Genomic DNA, 23,238 nt, shown 5'->3' with positions numbered 1-23,238 from the left:
TTAAAAGTTCTTATTTTAGAAGTAAAATATTTTTCACCCAACAGAGACAACTTACAACAACTTATGTGACTATAAATTAAACAATTACAAGACATATATTAAAATGTAATAGGTGTAACAGGAGATCAATGACGAAGTGGCAAATTCTTAAAACACGAACACTCATCTACTTTTGTACTTTCAGCAAACTGTACTGGACGGATCATGGGACAGAGAGTGGAATTCCTGCCAAGGTGGCATCTGCAGACATGGATGGCCTAAACCCAGTCACCCTGTTCACCAACAACTTAGACCATGTTGAGTTCCTCACTGTTGACATCCAAGAGAACAAGCTGTACTGGGCTGTTACAAGCACTGGCTTGGTGGGTCTTCATGTTCTGTTCAGTTGTCACAGATGTCAAATGATATTAACCTTGAAGTTTGGAGATTAGATACAAAGTACAAATGCTGCTTTTGACTTCCTGCCTGGCATTGAATCTCCACAGATTGAGCGCGGTGATCCAGACGGGACTAACCGTATCACCATAGTGGCCGGCCTGTCTCACCCCTGGGGTGTGGCGGTCTATGAAAACTACCTCTACTTCACTGACCGCGACTTTGAGGTCATAGAGCGTGTGGACAAGTCGACCGGCGCCAACAAGGTTGTGCTGCGTGACAACGTTTCTGGCCTCAGAGTTCTGAAAGTGCATTACAGAGAGAGTGAGTAACACAATGAGACATCATCAGTGAGAGACAAATTCACAGTTGTCACTCGTCGTTGCTTTTTCATCTGTTTCTCACAATGTTTTCTCTCAGCTTCTGCAGGCTCATCCAACGGCTGCACCAACAACGTGGGAGTGTGTGAGCAACTGTGCTTGCCACGGCCACAGGGTCTGTTTACTTGTGCGTGCGCCACAGGTTTCAAACTCGGTGCTGACAACACGACCTGCGCTCCCTACCAGTCCTATGTCATCATCTCCACTCTGTCTGCAATCAAAGGCTTCAGTCTGGAGGGGGAAGATCACTCTGAGGCCATGGTGCCCGTGGCTGGGAGAGGTCAGTGGTTCTCATCAGATTTAACAATGTAAATAACATTGTTAAATCTCATTATTATATTAAAAAATGTCATACATTTTCATTATATAAAAACATTTCATACTACATTTCATACAAATTTAGGTGATGGACTTAAATTTGTATGAAATGTAGTAGGAAATGTTCATGATGTGGTTGTTGTGTTCGAAGTAATGCTAATGGCCTCTAATGACTTGGTTATCCTCTTTCAGGCCGTAATGCTTTACACGTTGACGTACACATGGCTTCTGGTTTCATCTACTGGTGTGACTTCAGCAGCACTGTGGCGATACAGAACGGGGTCAGACGGATCAAGCCAGATGGCTCAGGATTACGTAGCATAGTGACATCTGGAATTGGGCGTAATGGCATACGAGGCATTGCTGTCGACTGGGCTGCAGGTACGCTGTTGTGTCAGCTTGCAAATGTGCTCAACTCTGTTTTTTGTTTAACCACAAATGTGTCATTAAGTCACTGCAGCAAACAACACTGCCAGTTTGGGATCTCAGACATTTATTCATTCAGTGCCCTTTAAGCTACATCTCTAATTTTATGCAAGCCATATATTTTAATCCATGTGAAGTATTTCTACAACACTGAGGTAACAGTTTAGATGCAGGCCAAAGAGGATCTTAGTCACAGGAGATTAGGATCACCACCATCTTATGTTCATATTGTAGAGCGGAAGAGCTCAGTGAATGGAAGTGAAAAGGATATCAGTTATTACACTAGTTATCAAAGGGTTTTGTTATAGAGATAGTTCAGAGAATAAGTAGCTTGTTGGACATTTACTGTTTTTCTCACTTTCCCTAAATCAAAAACGAATAAATGCTTAGGACAGACTGTTTTGTGTCGGCCTATGGGGTCAAATAACTTAATCATGATCCCATAGGCTTTCAGAAATTACTACTGAGGGTGGGCTGAGGGGGCATCTGAGGGGAGGCCAAGAGGCCCTCAGACTTTGAAAAACCCTGTTGTAAACGTTGTTGCAGACAGATACCAGTCTCCCCTTTAACTTCAGCACTGGAAGATGTTATTTTAAACTGCTATAATGGTCTGCCTTGTTTGTGTTGAGTCATAATTTGTTCATTACAAGACAGTTGACATGTTGCCCAACTAAATCTATACAAGATTTTTATTATATCTGATCAGAAAACTAAAAGAGAGTTGGATCAATATGAACTCATGCTGTGATACAGGTCACAGCCAGAAGACTGCCCGGTCACAGTCAGAGTTAAGAAGCTTTATCACAGCGTCTGACTCATGGTGCAGGGAGATCAGTCCCACACTCGTGACAGGGGAGAAGGTTTAAGTAGCTAGCTGAGAAAAAACAGAGACATCTGCAGGCGGAAGAATTTGTAATTGCATCACTGTGACTAAAGACGTAACAGAAAATCTATCATGTAATGATATCACCATCATAATATCAGATAGTCAGACGTCTACTCTAATTTTGACCTAAATAGTTTACAACCTCTTGTGATGTATAAACATGTGATGCTATTTTAAACATCAAGCCTCCTGGATTCTGTTCTCAGGGAACTTGTATTTCACCAACGCTTTCCTGACCGAGACGTATGTGGAGGTGCTCCGCCTGAACACCACTTTCCGCAGGGTGCTTCTGAAGACCCAGGTGGACATGCCACGCCACATCATTGTGGATCCCAGAAACAGATACTTGTTCTGGGCTGATTATGGCCAGAACCCCAAAATTGAGCGAGCACTCTTGGACGGGACCAATCGCACAATTTTAGTGTCATCAGGCATCATCACTCCACGAGGTCTTGCTCTGGATGGGCAAACTGGCTACGTCTACTGGGTGGATGACTCCCTGGATATGATTGCTCGAGTCAACCCTCAAGGCGGGGAGACAGAGATCGTGAGGTATGGCAGCCGCTATCCGACTCCTTATGGGATCACAGTGTTTGAGGAGAGCATCATTTGGGTGGACAGAAACCTGAAGAAGGTGTTTCAAGCGAGCAAAGAGCCCGGTAGCACAGAGCAGCCTGCTGTGATTAGAGACAACGTCAACATGCTGAGAGACGTTGCCATCTTCGACCAGCGTACTCAGCCAATCACCGCTCAGGAGCTTAACCACAACCCCTGCATTGAGGCCAATGGAGGCTGTGCCCACTTCTGCTTCGCCCTGCCAGATTCTAGCATGGACAACCAGTACAAAAAATGCGGCTGCGCTTTTGGGAATCTTGCAGCGGATAACGAAAGCTGCGTGGTGTCAAGGGACGATTATCTCATCTACACAACTGAGAGCACTGTGCGCAGCCTGCGCCTTGACACTGAAGACCATTCGTTGCCCTTCCCTGTGGTCAACGTTCCTCGCACCTCCGTGGCGCTGGATTTTGACATCTCAGACAGGAGGGTCTACTTCACTCAGAGCTCAGGCGCAGGAGCAAGCAAGATCAGCTATATCAGCCTGTCCTCTCCCACCTCAGCCCCTGTAGTGGTGGCATCAGGTAGGTTTTGTAATCATCCTATTATTTTTGGTAGCTTTGGTATTATGGATGTAGGGAGTTAATATTTTTGCGCCCTGTGTGTTTTGACAGATCTTGGCGCTCCTGATGGCATTGCTTTTGACTGGATAAACAGAAGGATTTATTTCAGTGACTATGTTAACCAGAGCATCAGCTCCATGTCTGTGGACGGCTCTCGGAGGTCTGTTATTGCCCACGTGCCTCGACCAAGAGCCATCATGTTGGATCCTTGTAGGGGGTAAGACACACTCATGCGCTAGGTTGATCTGGAATTTAGAAGTAAATGCTTCTGGGCTGGCATGAAGTGCAACTATAAAGTGCACCATCCCCAGTACAGATCCATTTGGTGCATTACTTTGTTGCATGTACACAAAAGAGAAACTAAGGCACAAAAAAGAAAAAAATACAAAAATGCTTCCTTGTTCCACAGATACATGTATTGGACAGACTGGGGAACCCATGCAAAGATTGAGCGCGCCACTTTAGGTGGAAACTTCAGAACAGAGGTTGTGAACAGTAGTCTTGTGTGGCCTAATGGACTCACGCTGGACTATGAAGAAGAGAGGCTGTATTGGGCAGATGCCAGCTTGTAAGAGAAAAAAAAAGACCACTGTTGAAATATGAACACAGATTTTTCTATCACATTATCCTCAATCTACCGCTGTTATTATTTTCCTCTGCCAGACAGAAGATTGAGCGATCCTCTCTCACGGGGTCCAATCGGGAGGTCATCGTCAGCACCGCCATCTACCCCTTTGCTCTGGCCATGTTTGGCCAGTTCATCTACTGGACTGACTGGAACACACGTAGCATCTATCGGGCCAACAAGCACGACGGTTCTGATCAGCGGGTCATGATTCAGAGCCTTCCATCTCGACCAATGGACATCCACGTTGTAGCCAGCAGGAAGCAGCAGCAGTGCGACAGCCCCTGCCAGCAGTTTAACGGAGGTTGCAGCCATATCTGTACATCAGGTACAATTAATTCATCATTACCACTTCAGCATGATGACACATTTTTTATCCCATTAATTGAAAATCGAAATCTTTCATAGGACCTAACGGAGCTGAGTGTCAGTGTCCATCTGAGGGTCGCTGGTACCTGGCCGACGACAAGTACTGTATCCCTGATAACGGGACTCGGTGCCAGCCGGGACAGTTTACCTGCATGAATGGCCGCTGTATTCATGCCCAGTGGAAATGTGACAATGACAATGACTGTGGAGATGGCAGCGATGAGTTAGAGAGGGTCTGTGGTAAGGTGTTCTTTAAGACAAGGAGTTTGAAGTCACTGTGTTGCTTGGGTTTCTTCCGCACTATTAATTGAATCTCAAATTTCACAGCTGATTCTTTGTAATAGTTCTCATAGAGGATTTGGTTCTCTTCTCTTTACTTCTTTACTCTCTTTTCTATTAAATCTTCACTAACACTTCTTTTTCTCTTAACAAATTTGCTTAGGACCAAAACCTCAGTTCAACTATGTTGGTGTGTATGCTTTCACTTTGATGATCAAATTTCCTTTCACATGCTCCCTCTCCCTAAATGATAACACAAATCAACACTAACACCTGAATCAATCTGCTTATATCTTTGCATGCAGTCCCACAGTTGCTGTCGTCCTTTATTGCGTTGTCAGGTAAAATGCGCGCGTGTGTGTGTATCCCCCCTCTTACCCCGACCTCGAGCTCTGACCTGTCCTTGATTCTGATTGGCAGCCTTCCACACATGTGAGCCCACTGTGTTTACCTGTGGTAATGGGCGCTGCGTGCCCTACCACTACCGCTGTGACCACTATGACGACTGCGGAGACAACAGCGACGAAGTGGGCTGTCTGTTCCGACCTTGTGACCCCAACACAGAGTTCGCCTGCAACAATGGCCGCTGCATCGCAAAGGACTATGTCTGCAACGGCATCAACAACTGCTACGACAACGGCACCTCTGATGAACAAAACTGCCGTGAGTATCTTGATTTTATCACATAAATTAAACAGAGGTACATTTCTGTGAAATTGAAGGAGTCATTGCTTATAGTAAATTTGTGCTAATATATGATTATCTTAGCGGAGAGAACCTGCCAACCAGAACACACAAAATGTCAGTTTACCAACATCTGCATCCCACGATCATACCTGTGTGACGGAGACAACGACTGTGGGGATATGAGTGACGAGAGCCCTACACACTGTGGTGAGTTCAGTTACAGCTCATAGGAGAAGAACAACTTTTTTTTTCTGTTTCTGTTGTCGATTTTTCCATTTGTTCTTTTAATTTAATTATAGCCTGAAAACGTTTTTTTTCACAGCATAAATATTTTCAAATAAAAAAGCATAGGTGTAATTAGACTGCCATTCAGTAGAGTGAAAACTCCACCAAGGTCCATCATTCTCCTTATGAAACCTTAAAATTTCACTAGATCTGGATTTTTTTGCACACATTCATAAAAGCCATGTTTGTTTGTTTTTATCAATATGCATAAACACTTTATCTCGCAATGTTAAATGAAGTGAAGTCAAATTCCTGATCCTCCTGATCTGGATCCAGACCAAACTTAAATGAGTTCTTCTCTGGGTCATGCCCGACCCCTCCCCAAAATGTCATTGATATTGGTAGTAGCAGTTTTTGCGTAATCCTGCCAACACCCAAACAAACGCAGGCGAAAACATAACTTCCTAGCTAAGTAGGTAAGTAATGACTTCATGTTAAATTGTAGAAAAAATGTGAAGATAACATGCAGTGCATTGATTTCACATTAATATTTTAGACACTCAAAGAAGATGGCAGAAAACAATCAATAGTGCACAAAGTCATTTTATACAAAGTCCTGTAGGTTCACGGAAATAGGATTGATCATACAACCCTTTACAATTAGAAGAGCGCCTCTACAAAAGGATTTTACAGAAAATCATTAAGGTAAAAAAATAAATAAAACTGTGTGTGGATTTAATCCACAGTGGTCTGTAACTATAAATTAGACTACTATAGGTTGCAAATTTCCAGATCCACTCAATCTGTGTAAAACAGGATATAAAAGAACGAAGAACAGATCAGGTCTTTGTCCTTTAAGTGACTTAATGCCTTTTTATTCTCTATGCAGCCACATCCACATGTTCCCAGAGTGAGTTCCGTTGCTCCAGCGGCCGCTGCATCCCCGCCCACTGGCACTGTGATGGAGGGGCGGACTGTTCTGACGGCTCTGATGAGCCCCTCTCCTGCAGTGAGTGTCACACGACTCATCTCACCCTCAAAAATGGGGCCTGTGTGCTTTTGTGTGTCTGCCCCTGCCCCACTATCAGCTGCTTGGTCATTGTGTGATGGTGTCTGTCCGCCAATCTTCGTCTGTGTGCTGGTGTGAGAGAGTGCTGTGAGTGATGTGGCGGAGAGTGCGAGTCGCTGGTGTATTTCTTTGTTGACGATGTGGTCAGCCAGGCCTCCTATTGTGTGCGGCATTCCTCTGTGGTGACGCCCCTCAGTGTCCTCTGACAAACACCACCTCCCCCTCCCTTTGTCCACCAGGGGTTACAGAGCCTCACTTTGGCTTTTGTTTAGATAGCTCACCATGCATGGGAATGTGGAGCTGCAATGACTATTTTGAAAGGCAGTGTTGTGGGGGGGGGGAAGTACCCAAGGTAATTAGTAACTACAAAAAGTAACAGCAAAGGATAAACATTTATATTGGATATAAATCAGTTAACATACATCATAGAGTCACAGCGCTGTATTTGTTTTGCTGCACTATGCACAGTTTAATGTCATATGATTTGTCTCTGCAGTCACATTGGTCAGAACCTGCAACGCAGACCAGTTCCGCTGCGATGATGGCAGGTGTATCGCCACATCCTGGATCTGTGACGGGGACAATGACTGTGGTGACATGAGCGATGAAGACGAGAGACATAATTGTGGTATGCATCCTTTCATTACCTTTTCCTCTCTCGTTTTGTTTTTTTTAAACGACTTTCTGCATCTTCCCAGTTCTTCATCTCCTCCCCTCTATTCCTACCACTTCTCCACTTTGCCCCCTCCTGCCTCCTTCATCCTGTCGTTACTCAGGACTGGATGGGTGGATTAGGATGCCCACCACTGGGGAAGTGTTATGGGGGAAACGCTGGCAGTCAGTGTCCAGCATCTTTAGTTTCCTGTAGAAGGTCTCCAGCCGAAGAAGCTGACATTCCTGATCTCTCCTGCCTCACTCATTACTTTTGTTCCTTTCTCTGGCTTCCTGGCTCAGGGAGGATCAGGACTCTTATGTCTCACCAGTGTGTGCTCTAACAATAAGATGCCTGAAGCTAAAGTGTTCAGCATGGCCTGAGCCCCTGTAGGAAACTTTCTTCAAACAATGTGAATCAATCGCTCTAGGTGGATAAAAAAAGTTGAGGTCATGGCTGGGTTTTATAAAATACAGATTGGAATGTTTGGCTCTCCAAAAATGCAAGTTGACATTTGGTCATTGTTATCCTTTATTCCCGTTCCTGATTTTGTTTGTTTATTCTTTTTTTCAGCAAATCGCACATGTTCAAGTTCAGAGTTCACCTGTGTGAACAACCAACCTCCTCAGCGGAAATGCATCCCACGTGACTGGTTGTGTGACGGAGACGCAGACTGTGCGGATGCATTAGATGAGCATCAAAACTGCTCACGCAGATCCTGTGGCATCAATGAGTTCACCTGTAACAATGGCCTCTGCATACGGAGCTCCTACAGGTTAGACAAAAACATAGATTACAGAATAACATAAATGAAATCTGTCAAATTTGTTTCTGAAAACTTAAAGACATATCTTTGTCTGTCCTGTTTTATTTTTCAACTCAGGTGTGATCGGCGAAATGACTGTGGAGACAGCAGCGATGAGCAGAGCTGCACCTACCAGCCCTGCCAACAGCACCAGTTCACCTGCTACAACGGCCGCTGCGTGTCCCACGACTTCGTCTGCGACGGGGACAACGACTGCGGCGACGAGTCTGACGAGCTGGAGCACATGTGCCACACACCGGCACCGACCTGTCCTCCTGCAGAGTTCAGATGTGATAATGGCCACTGCATCCCCCTGAGCCAGATGTGCGACAGGAATGACGACTGCTCTGACAACAGTGACGAGAAGGGATGCGGTGAGTAAATATACTTTTCAGTTGGGTTTTGTTCAGCTGGTGCATGCTCCCTCTAGGGGAAATGTCAAAGAAGTGCTGGAAGTGGTATGAGAAAGGACAAGACCACAAATCCAAATATAATTAATGGAAAATTTGGGAAAAAAACAAATTTGAGAATTGTACTTAGTGAAATATGAATGATAACTGGTTAGTAGTTTTTAAGTCCTCTGTACTGTACATACAACAAATCACATTTTTACTACACAGATCTGGAAACAGAATCAATTATATACTATGATTTTGATTATGACTGTAGATCTAATATGTAAAGTTAAAGTAAGAATAATGAGTCATTTTATAGATTGAAATTAAAAAATATTATCAAAGGAAATAAAAAAAAGAAGAAGATATTGTTAAATGAATAAAAGAAGACAAATAATACGACTTTACATATTACTTATTTATCTTCTTGAATATTGGGCTGAAAATGTTTCGTCTTTGCTAAATACTTTGAGTGACTGTGTGGCTCTTCTCTCACTGAAGGTATCAATGAATGCACAGACCCATCCATCCATCACTGCGACCACAATTGCACCGACACGCCCACCAGCTTCATCTGCACCTGTCGTCCGGGCTACCACCTCATGTCCGACGGCAAAACGTGTGACGATGTGAACGAGTGCGAAGAGACACCGAGTGTGTGCAGCCAGGTCTGCGAGAACACCGTCGGTTCATACCTGTGTAAGTGCGCCCCAGGATTCCTGAGAGAGCCCGACGGCCACACCTGCCGCCAGAACAGCAAGATCTCCCCTTACCTCATCTTCAGCAACCGGTATTACCTGAGGAACCTGTCTACAGACGGGCAGTCCTACTCTCTGATCCTGCAGGGCCTGACCAGTGTGGTGGCGTTGGACTTTGATCGCGTGGACAAGCGCCTCTATTGGATTGACGTGAGCCGCCGAGTCATAGAGAGGATGTCCTTCAACGGCAGCAACAGAGAGGTGGTGGTCAATGGTGTTCTACATGGGGAGGGCCTGGCGGTCGACTGGGTGGCAAGGAAACTCTACTGGGTGGACAGCTTCTTGGATTGTCTCAAAGTGTCAGAACTGGACGGGCGATTTGTGAAGAAACTGGCTGAACACTGTGTTGATGCCAATAATACCTACTGCTTTGAGAACCCCAGAGCCATTGTGTTGCATCCAAAATATGGGTGAGTAGGAATCAAATCTCATAGCTGAGTGAATAATATACTGGCTTGGTTTGGCTGCTGTACTTGCCAACATGCTCTTATCACAATATATTAATACGAACATATATTGGTAGACATTTAGAGCAATAAATCACAGAGATAATATCACAGGTACATTTTTTTCTCCAGAATTTGACCTTATTCTGACTTTTATGACATAATGTGTATTTGTAACACTTTATTTTAAGGTCTTGATTTTTGATGATCACCACAAAAGTTTATTGGATGCAATTTTGTTACATATTATTTGTTGCTAATTTACTAAAGGACTGTTCAAAGACTCTTATTTTAGTTAAGATGTTGTAAGTTTCCGAGCAGCATTTAATTTCCTGAGGTATTTCCTTGAAAAACAAAACTGCCCCATTTAAATCCAAGTCCCATATTATTCAATCATCTATTATTGGAATGACATTCCTCATATTTGTTGGAATTCTTTTTTTGTCCTTTCCGCATTTTTCCTTGTCTTGCTGACCTGATGTGGACTGAGTAGGACCAAGTATTTTTAGGTCACGCCAGTAATTTGCCAGAAAATAATTATCTTGGAATGTACCAACTGAAAAATGTACTGACAGTACTTTACCAATAATTATTTACAGATTACAAAGTAGCTGTGAACTAAAGTGTTATTCCTATTATGATGTTTTCATTTGCAATATTTAGTTATAAGGAAAGATTCTATATTCACATATGTTGTATGCAGAGATATGATCTTAAGTGATTTTCTTGGGTTGCTGTTAGATACGTGTACTGGACAGACTGGGGAGAAACAGCGTTTATAGGCCGTGTTGGAATGGATGGACTCAACAAAGCAGCCATCATTACCACCAAGATCGAGTGGCCCAACGGCATCACGATCGACTACACCAACGACAAGCTCTACTGGTCTGACGCTCATCTCAATTACATCGAGTAAGTGCGTTTGTCAGGAAGTGGTCCCCCTCTTTCATCCTGCAGCGCAGCAAGACCTGTGACCCTTGACCTTTTTGTCCCCCTCAGGTTCTCAGACTTGGACGGTAAACACAGACACACAGTGTACGATGGAGATTTGCCTCATCCGTTCGCCCTGACTGTGTTCGAGGACTATGTCTACTGGACGGACTGGAACTTGCGCACGGTGGAGAAAGGCAACAAATACGACGGCTCGGGTCGTGAGGCCCTGGTTAACACTACACACAGGCCGTTTGACATTCACGTATACCATCCTTACAGACAGCCAATCGGTGAGTTCAAAATCCCAGAATATTAATTTCCAAAAGACTCTTATGTCGTAGGTAGTTAAAGCTGTTTATTATCTTGACATATCCTTTAGTTATCTACACCTTTGGTTGATTTAAGCACAGGTATTTACTAACGATCTGAACAATACCTGCCCTGTATTTTCCCAGTGGTGCTGAACTGAGATTTCTCTCCCCCTGACAGTAAACAACCCCTGTGCGGTGAACAATGGCGGCTGCTCTCACCTGTGCCTGATCCGCCACGGAGGGGGAGAACACGCTTGCGAATGCCCCGATCATTTCATGACCGTCCAGATTGGCGGCCTGACCCGATGCCTTCCCATGTGCACCAGCACCCAGTACAGATGTGCTAACAACGAACGGTTTGTTAAGATTTCTCCTTAACTTAATCATGTGATATGTAGTGTTTTAGAAACATAGAAAACCTAGAACAAAGAAAATTTGACTACTGTTGTGAAGAGTGATGGCTGATGTCTCATTGATGGTGGTTTTGTTTGTATCATCATTCCAAAGTAAGCACACATTTCTCATATCTCTGCTGTCAACACTTCTTGATCTTTTCATTTACTGAGAACAAAAAGATAATTCCGCTAACATAAGCTGTTCACTTGATAATGTCCATGTTTTCTCTCTTTGCATTGGAAAAACTGCGCCACCTGCTGTTTGTGCTGTAACGTCCATCAGATATTTCACAAAAATCATCCTTTGGTGGCACAAAATATGAACATGATCCACTATAAAAAATGTTTTGAGATTGTTTTATACTATAAATTCATGTAACATGCTCTGCTCTATATAATTCAACACATTTTTAACATAATCTAAATCTCTCTTTTTTATCCTGACCTCTGCACCAACAGTTGTATTCCTATCTGGTGGAAGTGTGACGGTCAGAACGACTGCAGAGACGGCTCCGATGAGCCCGCTACCTGCCCACCTCGCCACTGCAGGCTCGGACAGTTTCAGTGTAACGACGGAAACTGCACGAGTCCTCACTTCCTCTGCAACAGCAACCAGGACTGTCACGATGGCTCAGACGAAGACCCTATCCTGTGTGGTAGGTTGTGTTCTTGTAAATATTAGTGTTATTGCATGTTTGCGTTTACTGTTTTACTTGCAGTTGTGTAATTTCCCCCCCCCCGTTTCTGTGTGAATATGTCTTCCCTCTAGCTACACACCAGTGTGAATCCCACCAGTGGCAATGTGCAAATAAGCGGTGTGTCCCCGAGTCGTGGCAGTGTGATGGCGAGGACGACTGTGGTGATCAATCGGACGAGAACCCTGCCCACTGCTCCGCCAGGACCTGTCGCCCCGGACAGTTCAAGTGCCGTAACGGACGCTGTATCCCCCAGAACTGGAAATGTGATGTCGATGACGACTGTGGTGACAACTCTGACGAACCATTAGAGGAGTGCAGTAAGTAATATACACGTTCTCTCTCTAACTGTAATCTTAAAAGGACCAACATTTCGATGTGATGTGTGTCCTGATATCTTAATGAAGTCACTTTAGAGTCATACCTTTAATCCAGATAAGGAAGCACCTTGAATCAGCTGCAGCTACAGACATTTACCTATATATGAAAGTATGAAACTCAATGGATTTTGATATTCTATACCTTCATTAATCGTCTTCATGACAATCTTGGTGTTTTCTCCACAGTGGGTCCGACGTATCGATGTGACAACCACACAGAGTTTGACTGCAAGGCCAACTACCGCTGTGTGCCCCTGTGGTCCGTTTGCAACGGCCACAACGACTGCAGAGACAACAGCGATGAGCAGGGCTGTGGTGAGTCCGTGACCGAACTGAACTCCTGCTCGCATTGTGGAACTGATTCGAAGACTTCTTATTTCATGTTTTTTATCATTATGGCGCTATTGGAGCTTATGTTAAAGTGGATGCAGTCACATTTGGTGTTTTTACGATGGTAAGGTGATTTTGGAGAGGATTCAAAAAAATGACACCTTGGAAACAGGAGTATGATTTCAAGCAGTGAGTGAAGGGGAAATTAGCCAACTCCTCAGCCTCCTGTGGAACATTACACAGTGTGGTAGTGGGAGATGCTGATGGAGAGGGTCTCACCACTCATCCTCCCCCACAATTTGCCACTCCCCGAGAGCACCACAGATTTATGAGCTGTCCGGTGGAAGGGATCCACGTACATGCGCGTACGTGTGTGTTGTTGCTCTGTCCTTGCGTGGGGGCAGGGTTCACACAAGCCTCTTTGTAATTTGCTGCAATCCAAACACACTCACCGCGGCCCTCCCGTCTCTTATCAGGGGCTCTCACTCCATTAGTGCCATGCCCGCGCAGGAGGGGAGATCCGCGCTAATCTTCCTGTAAGAATGTAGCAGATGGGCCAGGTGGAGGGCAAGCAGGGCAGGACTAGCTAACTTTGCGCTATCTTTGACCCCCAGCACTGTGTGGTAGAGACAGCTCAGAGCAGCTCTCCTCCACTCCTCTCCCTTCTGTGCTTCTCATCTCCTGTAGTCTTATCCTCCACAGACACGTACTGGCATGGAGAGAGGTCACCCATCTGCCTCAGGCATGCTGCTCTCCTCCCTTCATCACTATTGGGCTTTAATTAAAAAAACGAGATGCCTTTCATTTCAAACTGACATTTTCATTATTACATAAAGGTCTAAAAATGTCCTGTCGTAATGTGAAGTGATTGCTCTAATTGATACATTTATCTGCTGCAGCTTCTCGCTTTTTCTCATCTCAGACATAATAGAAAATAGTGATTATACTATATATAAATTAATGATGTAGTGAATAGTTTAAGTAAAACAAAATTTTAGTTTAGTTGTAAACATTATTTATGATAATTTGAATGCTGTTTAAATGTCCTGTGTTACACTAAGAGGCATTTATTACATTTAGTTTATATCATTTATAAGCGATGAAGGTAGTTTAGATATTAGAAACACCTCTCACCCAATAAAGTTCAGCAGCACCACGAACAACAACAGCTTCCAAACATCACAACATCAACTGAACATTGTGACTGTAATAATCATTTCAAGAAAATACTGAAAATATTAAATTCTCTACATAAAGATTCAAACTCTAATCTGAGGTGGATTATATCTTCTCCCATTCATTTTTGTACCTGCACCAATAAACTACTGGTAAGATAACCACAACATTTGGGGATGTGGTATTGGTCAGGGAAGAACCTGTTAAATTCCATTGCAGATCTAGATCAGGGGGCGGATCAAGGATTTTGTTTTTCACTTTCTTTAACATTGCTAGATAAAGCATTTTTAAAAATTGTCCTTGATTTCCTCAGAGATATAGTAATGGATCTTAGTGAAAACAATCTGACATGTTTACGGAACTAATATGTTATGAGTGTGTGCACTTTGGTGCAAATCCCAAACTAGATCTAATGAATTTAAATGTGGTTTCATATGGAGACTGTTAGGCCATTCTTTTTATTTATCAAATTAATTAATTAGTGTCTAATTAGCACAAGCTTGTCAACATAGGCCTTTTCTTAGAAGTTTCAATACATTTTGTCTTGTAGGATCATTGTAAACTAAGTAAACTGTGTCGTTGTGGTCCTACCAAACTTACAGTACAGTATTAGTGTTGATAAGTTTCATGTCTCATGTGCCTAAAGAAAAAGAAAGCCAAGGTCACATGCTCAGTCGTACCACATAAAGTTAGAAGTTATAAAGCACTGTTCTCCACGTTCTCTCGGTCAAGTTTCTTTATTTCAATGTGCAGTATGTTGTAGGAGAGCATCTTCATTCTTGTGCCTTGTCCTTTCCCAGATGAACTGACCTGTGATCCTAACGGAGACTTCCGCTGTGACAACAACCGCTGCATCCCAGTGAGATGGTCGTGTGATGGGGATGACGACTGCGGGGACAATTCAGATGAACGCAGCTGCAGTGAGTGCTGTTTATCATCACTGGCAAAGTTGTAGCATTCAGTCACGTTTGAAGGGTTCGGCACTTACAAGAGTGTGAGCAGTGAAAATCAGTGTACATAGTTTGGTAGATTGTACATTGTAAGGTTTATTATGGGATTTCTGCTCAGTTTCAATAAAAGGTCCAAATGAAAAGGGGGTGTCGATGAAAAAGAATAGTCATGCTATCATTTCATCGGATACAGTTTTGTAAGAGGCTCGACACTTCTGCCGACAGCAGAGTGCTGAGAGAGGAGGTCTTATCAGCTGCTAGAGAAACAGGCTGTCTCCAGTGTGTCAGGCAGAGGGTGAGGGAGTGTGTCACCCTTTGCCCTGGAGAATTTAAACATGTCGGCTTGCATGCCAGTTAATAAGAGTAACGTAGGCGAAGCCGTGACGAGGGTGAAATCACAGAGGAGCCGCTCCCCTTGTTGCTGCGCTGGTGATACCATGAGAGTTTATCTCTTGTGAACTCATGAGCTCACTGCAGAGTAACGGCTGCACACGCTGCTTTTGGATTAGTGTGGGTGTGTTATGTCAAATTATGGAAGAAAATAAAACAGGTCTTCATGTATTTTTAGAGGTTTGAGCAATATGATGAAACGTTAGTCTAACGAAAGTGACTTCAAGCTTTACACGTTTGCTTGATTAGTTACCTCCTCCATGGAGGTTATGTTTTCCTCTGCGTTTGTTCGTTTGTTTGTTAGTGAGCAGGATTACGCAAAAAACAACTCAACTGATTTCCATGAAATTTTTGGGCAGGGTGGGGTATGACTCAAGGAAGAATCCATTGCATTTTGGTGCTCATCCATGTCAGGGGGCAGAACCAGGAATTTTATTTTCACTTTCTTGATGACAAAAATCTGACTTTTTTAGGAGACTGATATTTATGATTGTGTGCAAATTAGTGCAGATCCAAATAAAAATCCAGATCTATTGATTTAAACGTGGTTTTGTTCGGGCACTGTTGGGCCTTGGCGAAGGTATGAACTCTACTGAGTGACATTCTAGTTTGTTTTAATATGCGTACTTACATCAATATGATGAAGTTCTACATTTTGCTCGGTTCTACACTGAGATTTCTGTTTTCATGTTTTCCCCCTTAGCTCCACGCGTGTGCACAGAGAGTGAGTTTCGTTGCGATAATCTGCGCTGCATTCCCGACCGTTGGGTCTGTGACCATGACAACGACTGTGAGGACAACTCGGATGAAAGGGACTGTGGTAAGTGGAGGGTCTTTGTTTTGGTTTGGGGGGCCTGGCTGTTTGTCAGTAACAGAGTGCGGCACTAAACAAAGAAGCAATAAAACTTCAAGATTTGAAGGCTAGCGCAGACAGACGGGACCACCAGAGAGTCGTTTATTCAAATAGTTTATTCACGCCTGTTCAGCTGGAAGGATTTCTTCCATACAGCGCTGGTGGAGTGCAGGGCAGAAGTGTTATTTTTAGATGATATACAGGAAATAGAGTATTTCCCATGTAGAAAATAAAGACACAATTCTGGGAATGCAGTGAGATGTTTAAAAAAGTCTTAGAGTTCAACTTGTAAAATGTATCTTTATTGTAATTACAAAGACAAATCTAGTGCTTCCCTCTTGTGTGAGTTTACTTTTATCTGAAGTAATGTTTTGTTTTCATGCTGGTTCGTCTTTTCGTTGCAGAGCTGCGGACGTGTCATCCCGGCTACTTCCAGTGTGGCAGCGGACACTGTATCGCTGAGCGTTTTAAATGTGATGGAAACGCAGACTGTCTGGACTATACTGATGAGACGTCATGTCGTGAGTGTCCCGCATCTAATGGTTTTCATACGTGTATTTTTAATAATCCTCACGTACAGCATTTGACTGAATGGCTGTGTTGATTTTCATGTCAATAAGTCACAAATTGAATTTGACCGAATGGCTCTTACTTTCAGCGACACGCTTTCCCAATGGCACATACTGTCCCCTATTCTTGTTTGAGTGCAAGAACCACGTGTGTGTCCAGCCTCAGTGGAAATGTGATGGAGACAACGACTGTGGAGACAATTCAGATGAGGAGCTACACCTCTGCTGTAAGTCAACACAAACACTCTCAAGTGCAGCATGCATGAAACCACAGCATGTCACATTGTGTGAAGCAGACAAACCCAGAATCACATGAAGCAACATTTGGACAAATAATCACTATTTATTGATCTATTGAAGTCGCTGTTATCAGACCTGCTGTTTCTGTTCGTCCGCAGTGGACATCCAGTGTGAGACTCCGTTCCGTTTCCGCTGTGAAAACAACCGCTGCATCTACAGCCACGAGCTGTGTAACTCGGTTGACGACTGTGGCGACGGCTCCGATGAGAAACAGGAAAACTGTACGTGTGATGCTCGTTGTAACACTGCACTTAGTTTAGCATATATCTACTCAAACTAAGGAATTCGAACTCTATTTTTTAAAACCTGATTCAATGCATCAATGGCTGCTCTTGAGCTGATGTGTTCCTCTCCATCCAGGCCAAAGCCCCACTCATGGCCCCTGTACAGAAGATGAGTACAAATGCAGTAATGCACAATGCATCCCTCTGCAGTACGCCTGCGATGATTATGACGACTGTGGAGACCAGTCAGATGAGCTTGGCTGTCGTAAGTTACACTGTAAAAAAAATGCCATATTGCTAACAGAATCCAATATTTATACTTATTATAGCTTATAAAATCAATTTATCTCTGGAAAGATCAAGTTTTCTACACGATTGCATGGTTTAATTACTAAACAGGCACATGAAGTTTAATTTACAGTGTGTCTTTTTCTTTAATCTGCTGTTGTCAGACCAAGGCAGTGGGCACATGTGCAGTGACAACATCTGCGAACACAACTGCACTGACCTGACGGACGGAGGCATCCTCTGCTCCTGCAGGTCCGGCTACAAGCCCAGAGAGACAGAGAAGCACACGTGTGAAGGTAAACTGCACCATCAGTTTGTCGGTCATGCACTCAATCCATTTACACACTGACAGATTACATCTTCATTTCTTTTTTCTCTTTTTTAATTTCCTCTGCTTTTGCCAAAAGACGTGAACGAGTGTGAAGTGTACGGGACGTGCCCTCAGGAGTGTCAGAACACAAAGGGCAGTTACGAGTGCTTTTGTGCTGAAGGCTTTCAATCGTTTGGGGAGCCGCACGGGACAGAGTGTGCTGCCCAGGGTAAGAGCTTAGCTTTCATGCTAAGAAGGTGCACATATTCTCCTTTATTTCTCATTAAAGCCAAAGTCTGGATTGTAATTGCTAATAGCTCTCATCACACCTCAACTTCTACTCAGGAAACCCACCGGTGCTGCTCCTGCCAGACAACGTTCGCATCCGTCGTTTCAACCTGACGTCTGAGGAGTATTCAGACTATGTGGACAATGCTGAGCACATCCAGGCCCTGGATTATCTGTGGGACCCCGAGGGACAAAGCCTCAGTAAGAAAGATGCTGCTGTAGACCATTTAATCGTCTGCGTTCAGAGTGTATATAAAAACAGCAATATCTCAGAGTTTGGATAACCTGTATCCCCCGGATGTGCTGCAGGTATTGTGTACTGGACAGTCCTGGGTCGAGGCTCTCAGTTCGGCTCCATCAAACGTGCCTACATGACCACGTTCAACGATCACGGCAACAACCCGGTGAAAGAGCTGGATCTGAACCTGAGATACGTCGCTAATCCTGACGGCATTGCTGTGGACTGGGTTGGAGGGTAATTTACCAGTGTTGAGAATTCACTTGTATAAAGGCCACTGTAAGTTGCATTCAAGCTGCTCACTTTGTTCCTTTTTGACCATTTACAGGCACATTTACTGGACAGATTCTGGTACCAATCGGATTGAAGTGGCCAAACTGGACGGGCGGTACAGGAAGTGGTTGATCCACACTGACCTCGACCAGCCTGCTGCTATTGTTGTCAATCCATCACTGGGGTAAGAGGCCGTTGAGTTTTAGTATTAAAAACATGTTGTTGCATCTTATTTTACGTCTTGAAAGAAATGGTGTGTTTTGTGTGTGCCAGAATGATGTACTGGACAGACTGGGGCAGGAAACCCAGAATAGAATCAGCGTGGATGGACGGTCAGAACAGAGTTGTGCTGGTGAAGGAGGAGGACCTGGGCTGGCCTACTGGGCTGACTCTGGACTATCTGAATGGAAACAGGATTTACTGGTGCGACTCCAAAGAGAACATCATCGAGTCCATGAATCCTGATGGCACAGACAGAAAGATCGTCATATCGGGAGGTCAGAACACTGAGATACAGGGCAGCGTGGGCACTGATGCATCCAGTGTTTTCATTCAAATCATAGGTTAGGTGAGATAAGACTGTGAGTGTGATGTGCATTAAAGTCTTGTGTTTTCTCTGCTCTAGATATTGGACATCCCTACAGTCTGGACGTCTTTGAAGGTCACGTGTACTGGACGACAAAGGAGAAAGGGGAAGTGTGGAAGACAAACAAGTTTGGGAAAGGAAATAAAGTCAAAGTTATAACCATCAACCCGTGGCTGACCCAAGTCCGAATTTACCAGGAGCACCGACACGACCGCTCAGGTCAGAACACAGAGCGACTCAAGCGATTGTGTAGAAAATGAATGAAGATTCACTACAGTACACAGAGAATATTTCAGTCAGTATGTGACATCTGTCTTCACATGAAAATTGTATTGGGGTTGTTTCATTTATATTGTATTTTCACAACTTACCATAAAAAAAAAAAATTATCATAAACCAAATACTACAGAAAAAGAAGAGGATAGTGATCAGCTTTTATATGTTTAGAAAAGTACTCGCTTGGGTTTTTTAATTCAACCCTTACAAGCAAAATCAGATTTTATTTGTTGATGCATCCTTGATCACACACACACTGAAATTCTACAATAAACAACAAGTTATATGAATGAAAGTAACAGCATACATCATCAAATATCCTAACAACTCCTTGGGATTAAATTTGTTGATTAAAGTAGATCCTGGAAACAAAGAGCAGAGCTGCTCATGTATTTTAGATTTTCTAAACAATCTCAGTGAAAAGATTTATTGGTGTGGTGATGTGTTATGAAATATATAATCAATCCAGTACGAAATTATCTTAAAGTATGCATTCTCTTGCATTGAACCATACCTAACAGTGTTGTTCTTCTATTCTTCTGTGCTCTGTCCTCTTCAGTGCTGAACCCTTGTAAGAACGTGTGCAGCCACCTCTGTCTCCTCCGGCCTGGCGGTTACACCTGCGCCTGCCCACAAGGCTCCTCTCAGGTGGAGTTCGACTCCAACGAATGTGATGCAGGTAAACCACAGCAACAGCCTGGCTGCATGTAGCTGTCATGTTGTCATCATTTTGCATTCATTTACATTTCTAAATCTCTGTTTGCTCCTGGCTGCTCCTGTGTTGCTTTTGTGAGCTCGTGATGTGAAGTTGTTTTGCCGTTTTTTATTTATTCATCCCGTGCCTACCTGGCATTTTGCTCCTTCAGCCATTGAGGCTCCTGTTCCAATGCCCCTTGCATGTAAATGCATGAATGGTGGAACCTGCTACACCGATGAAGGTGGTCTGCCCAAGTGCAAGTGAGTGTGAATGCAGGTTCCATTTATACCAGTGAATGATTCTCCATCAGTCATTCTCAGTGATGTCTGTTATACTTGATGATCAACCTTTTCATACATACTGTAAAATGTAGTTTTCCAATGTAAGCTCTCCCAGTATTAAAAATTGTATTCTGGTTGTATTGTTTAGATGTCCATATGGTTATTTGGGCAGCTACTGTGAGATGGGGAAGTCACGAGGAGCTCCAGCAGGAACAGGTACTGTGTTTCCAATATTATCCATCATTTTATAATGAGAATAATAATAACTTTATTTATACGGTGCCTTAAACAAGGGGGTTTAAAATGTGATTTGACAGAGCAGGGAAACTTGGGGGCAATCATAAAAATCCAGTCACATGAATGAAATAATTAAGAAATTGAAGCAATAAGAAAACATAAAAAGATGACATCCCATAAAGGCAAGTCTGTAAAATCTCCTCTCCTGAGGCTCATGCTGGCTCATATGGGGTCAATATTTCTGTTAAGTAGTTAGACGAAGCCGAGCTTTAAAAATGATCCGACAAGTCTTAAAATCAATTCTAAATTAAACAGGGAGCCAATGGAGAGAAGCCACTCTCGGGTTGATGTGGTGTCGTCTGTTAAAACCAATATTTTTTTATTTCAAAATGTATGAATCAGCTCATACTGCTTAGAAGTTTGCAGGATTTTTTTAGGTGATGAGGTTAATCGGTTCTCACACGTGTACTGGCTGTCATGTGGGGCCTGTTGTTCAGTACCAGTCGTGTTATCTTGGCTTTACTGAAGCAGGTCGAGGCCAAAGGTGATAAAGTCAAACTTCTTGCTCATCGCACAGCTAATGGCTACACAGGGCAGCAAAACAACTTCGAAAACTGCCTCAATCAGCAAATAATGGAGATGTTAACCGGACAAAATATAACTTAAGCTCAATAAATAACCAAGAAATATACGAATTGATGACTGTTTACCTTCAGCAAAATAACGGGTCTTCTAGAAGTCATGAACGGTAACAGACCAGTCAGCAGAATATCATTAGAGAATATTATTTCGCACTTTGTTGTGACAATGTCCCATAACCACACAACTGAATATCTGTCACTCTCTGTGTGTGTGTAGCTGTGGCTGTTTTACTGGCCGCCATTGTCATCCTGATCACCGGAGCGTTGGCTGTCGGAGTTTTCCTCAACTACAAGCGAACAGGATCCTTCATCCCCTCCATGCCCAAACTACCCAGGTATCTCAGCTCTTGTCATTTCCACTCACTGCATGTTTTAATGAACTGAAACTAAACTGAAGCTCACTGGAGGGTTTTTGTTTGTGTGCAGCCTCAGTAGCCTGGTGAAGTCCAGTGACACCGGGAACGGGGTGACGTTTCGCTCGGGTGATAACGTCGACCTCGGACCATCACACGTTGGAGTGTCATTCATTGACACGCCCATGCAGATGGTGAGTCCAGGAGGGAACGTCATTAACAGTTAATATTCTCCTCAGTCACTAAAGTGTTTTATCAGCAGTTTACACTTTAACACGTTCTCTATTTGATTCATTAACAACTGTTATTTTAGCATTCATGCTGGTCTCAGCATCAATCCAGAAAAGTTAACAATTGCATAGTGTGTCATCTGAGGTTGAATATGTACTGAAAAATTAATCTTATTAATATCATCTCCCATAGGATGATAACTTTGCAGTGGACACTGGGAGGCAGCCAATCACATTTGAGAACCCATTATACGCCAGCGCTCCCGGAGTTTCTGGAGATCCTGCTGTCATTTATGCCACACAGGTACTCGTTAATGAATGTGTCTTATCTTTTAACATGTCTATCACACATTGAGGCTTTATGTGAGCAGGGCATCTCAGAAGTATAGGATGAACTGACTTCATTGAAACATACAGTTGTGAATGAAGACAATCCTGGTTGAAAAAAAACAACAATTCACTTACTTTGGGATATGTTACTATTACATTTAATCTGAAGCTAACAAATGTGTTTTGTACCCTGGTTAATTGAGTATGCTGTGTCCCTATGAAGTGAACAATATCATAAAATATAAATGATCTTTATATCTAACAAAATATATATATATTTAAATACATATATGTACATGAAATGTAAAAGAAGTTTCTGGTCATGAGGAAAATAATTTGTGGTTCCAATATTGTTATGTGAGTTTGGATCATTGCAGGTATTTATTTATTTTAAGATAATTCAAGACTTTGTGGACATGCATGTTTCTCCTGATAAAAGCCTGAATCTTATTTGATGAACCCTTCTAAGTGACACATTTTGATCATATGTTAAGCCTGTTACCGCAGTTGTCATGGCAGCAGACATTACATCCTTGTATTTTCGTAACAGGTGACTGTTAATGTGAGCGGTGAACAGCTGCAGAACAACTTTGTGAACCCGGCGTATCACGTGGATCAGAGCGTGGGCGTCGTGAACACGTCTTCAGTCAGCACCAAACCTGCTCCGGTGAGTCAAGTATCTATTCACACACAACCACATGTAAACTGAATTATTCAGGTGTGATGTCAACTGATTATTTGTGCTTGTTCACAGGAGTCAAAGTGGAGCTTACTCAAACGAAAATTAATGCCAAGCACCCCGTTTGAGAACCCTACGTATTCAGAGGTGAA

General features: G+C 43.2%; 1 protein-coding gene across 7 annotated transcripts in view; it reads left to right on the top strand.

Moving 5' to 3' along the window:
• lrp2a (low density lipoprotein receptor-related protein 2a) overlaps positions 1–23,238 on the top strand; it is a 49,034-nt gene that overhangs the window by 24,604 nt on the left and 1,192 nt on the right. For 3 of the 7 annotated variants that reach the window (XM_034573895.1, XM_034573894.1, XM_034573899.1), the window contains 45 exons: positions 185–362; positions 486–699; positions 796–1,035; positions 1,266–1,454; positions 2,592–3,524; positions 3,615–3,780; positions 3,973–4,131; positions 4,227–4,516; positions 4,597–4,797; positions 5,000–5,026; positions 5,142–5,177; positions 5,257–5,499; positions 5,605–5,730; positions 6,638–6,757; positions 7,314–7,445; positions 8,043–8,244; positions 8,353–8,648; positions 9,171–9,837; positions 10,615–10,785; positions 10,873–11,096; positions 11,296–11,473; positions 11,972–12,168; positions 12,282–12,527; positions 12,774–12,902; positions 14,894–15,013; positions 16,137–16,253; positions 16,691–16,807; positions 16,945–17,082; positions 17,254–17,376; positions 17,516–17,644; positions 17,832–17,963; positions 18,075–18,206; positions 18,323–18,466; positions 18,575–18,740; positions 18,832–18,960; positions 19,050–19,273; positions 19,402–19,581; positions 20,198–20,317; positions 20,505–20,595; positions 20,765–20,832; positions 21,712–21,829; positions 21,921–22,041; positions 22,271–22,381; positions 22,958–23,074; positions 23,162–23,233. In XM_034573895.1, the coding sequence (XP_034429786.1) occupies positions 185–362; positions 486–699; positions 796–1,035; positions 1,266–1,454; positions 2,592–3,524; positions 3,615–3,780; positions 3,973–4,131; positions 4,227–4,516; positions 4,597–4,797; positions 5,000–5,026; positions 5,142–5,177; positions 5,257–5,499; positions 5,605–5,730; positions 6,638–6,757; positions 7,314–7,445; positions 8,043–8,244; positions 8,353–8,648; positions 9,171–9,837; positions 10,615–10,785; positions 10,873–11,096; positions 11,296–11,473; positions 11,972–12,168; positions 12,282–12,527; positions 12,774–12,902; positions 14,894–15,013; positions 16,137–16,253; positions 16,691–16,807; positions 16,945–17,082; positions 17,254–17,376; positions 17,516–17,644; positions 17,832–17,963; positions 18,075–18,206; positions 18,323–18,466; positions 18,575–18,740; positions 18,832–18,960; positions 19,050–19,273; positions 19,402–19,581; positions 20,198–20,317; positions 20,505–20,595; positions 20,765–20,832; positions 21,712–21,829; positions 21,921–22,041; positions 22,271–22,381; positions 22,958–23,074; positions 23,162–23,233 (8,233 nt within the window). Of the gene's footprint in view, positions 1–184; positions 363–485; positions 700–795; positions 1,036–1,265; positions 1,455–2,591; positions 3,525–3,614; positions 3,781–3,972; positions 4,132–4,226; positions 4,517–4,596; positions 4,798–4,999; positions 5,027–5,141; positions 5,178–5,256; positions 5,500–5,604; positions 5,731–6,637; positions 6,758–7,313; positions 7,446–8,042; positions 8,245–8,352; positions 8,649–9,170; positions 9,838–10,614; positions 10,786–10,872; positions 11,097–11,295; positions 11,474–11,971; positions 12,169–12,281; positions 12,528–12,773; positions 12,903–14,893; positions 15,014–16,136; positions 16,254–16,690; positions 16,808–16,944; positions 17,083–17,253; positions 17,377–17,515; positions 17,645–17,831; positions 17,964–18,074; positions 18,207–18,322; positions 18,467–18,574; positions 18,741–18,831; positions 18,961–19,049; positions 19,274–19,401; positions 19,582–20,197; positions 20,318–20,504; positions 20,596–20,764; positions 20,833–21,711; positions 21,830–21,920; positions 22,042–22,270; positions 22,382–22,957; positions 23,075–23,161; positions 23,234–23,238 lie in introns of those variants that run through there. The other 4 variants (XM_034573898.1, XM_034573897.1, XM_034573896.1 and 1 more) reach the window with 3 other exon arrangements.

The sequence above is a fragment of the Hippoglossus hippoglossus genome, chromosome 21 (assembly GCF_009819705.1).
Source record: "Hippoglossus hippoglossus isolate fHipHip1 chromosome 21, fHipHip1.pri, whole genome shotgun sequence".
Classification (NCBI taxonomy): domain Eukaryota; kingdom Metazoa; phylum Chordata; class Actinopteri; order Pleuronectiformes; family Pleuronectidae; genus Hippoglossus; species Hippoglossus hippoglossus.
Note: the sequence above shows the minus strand (reverse complement) of the source record. Positions and strands in the feature narration are given on the sequence as shown.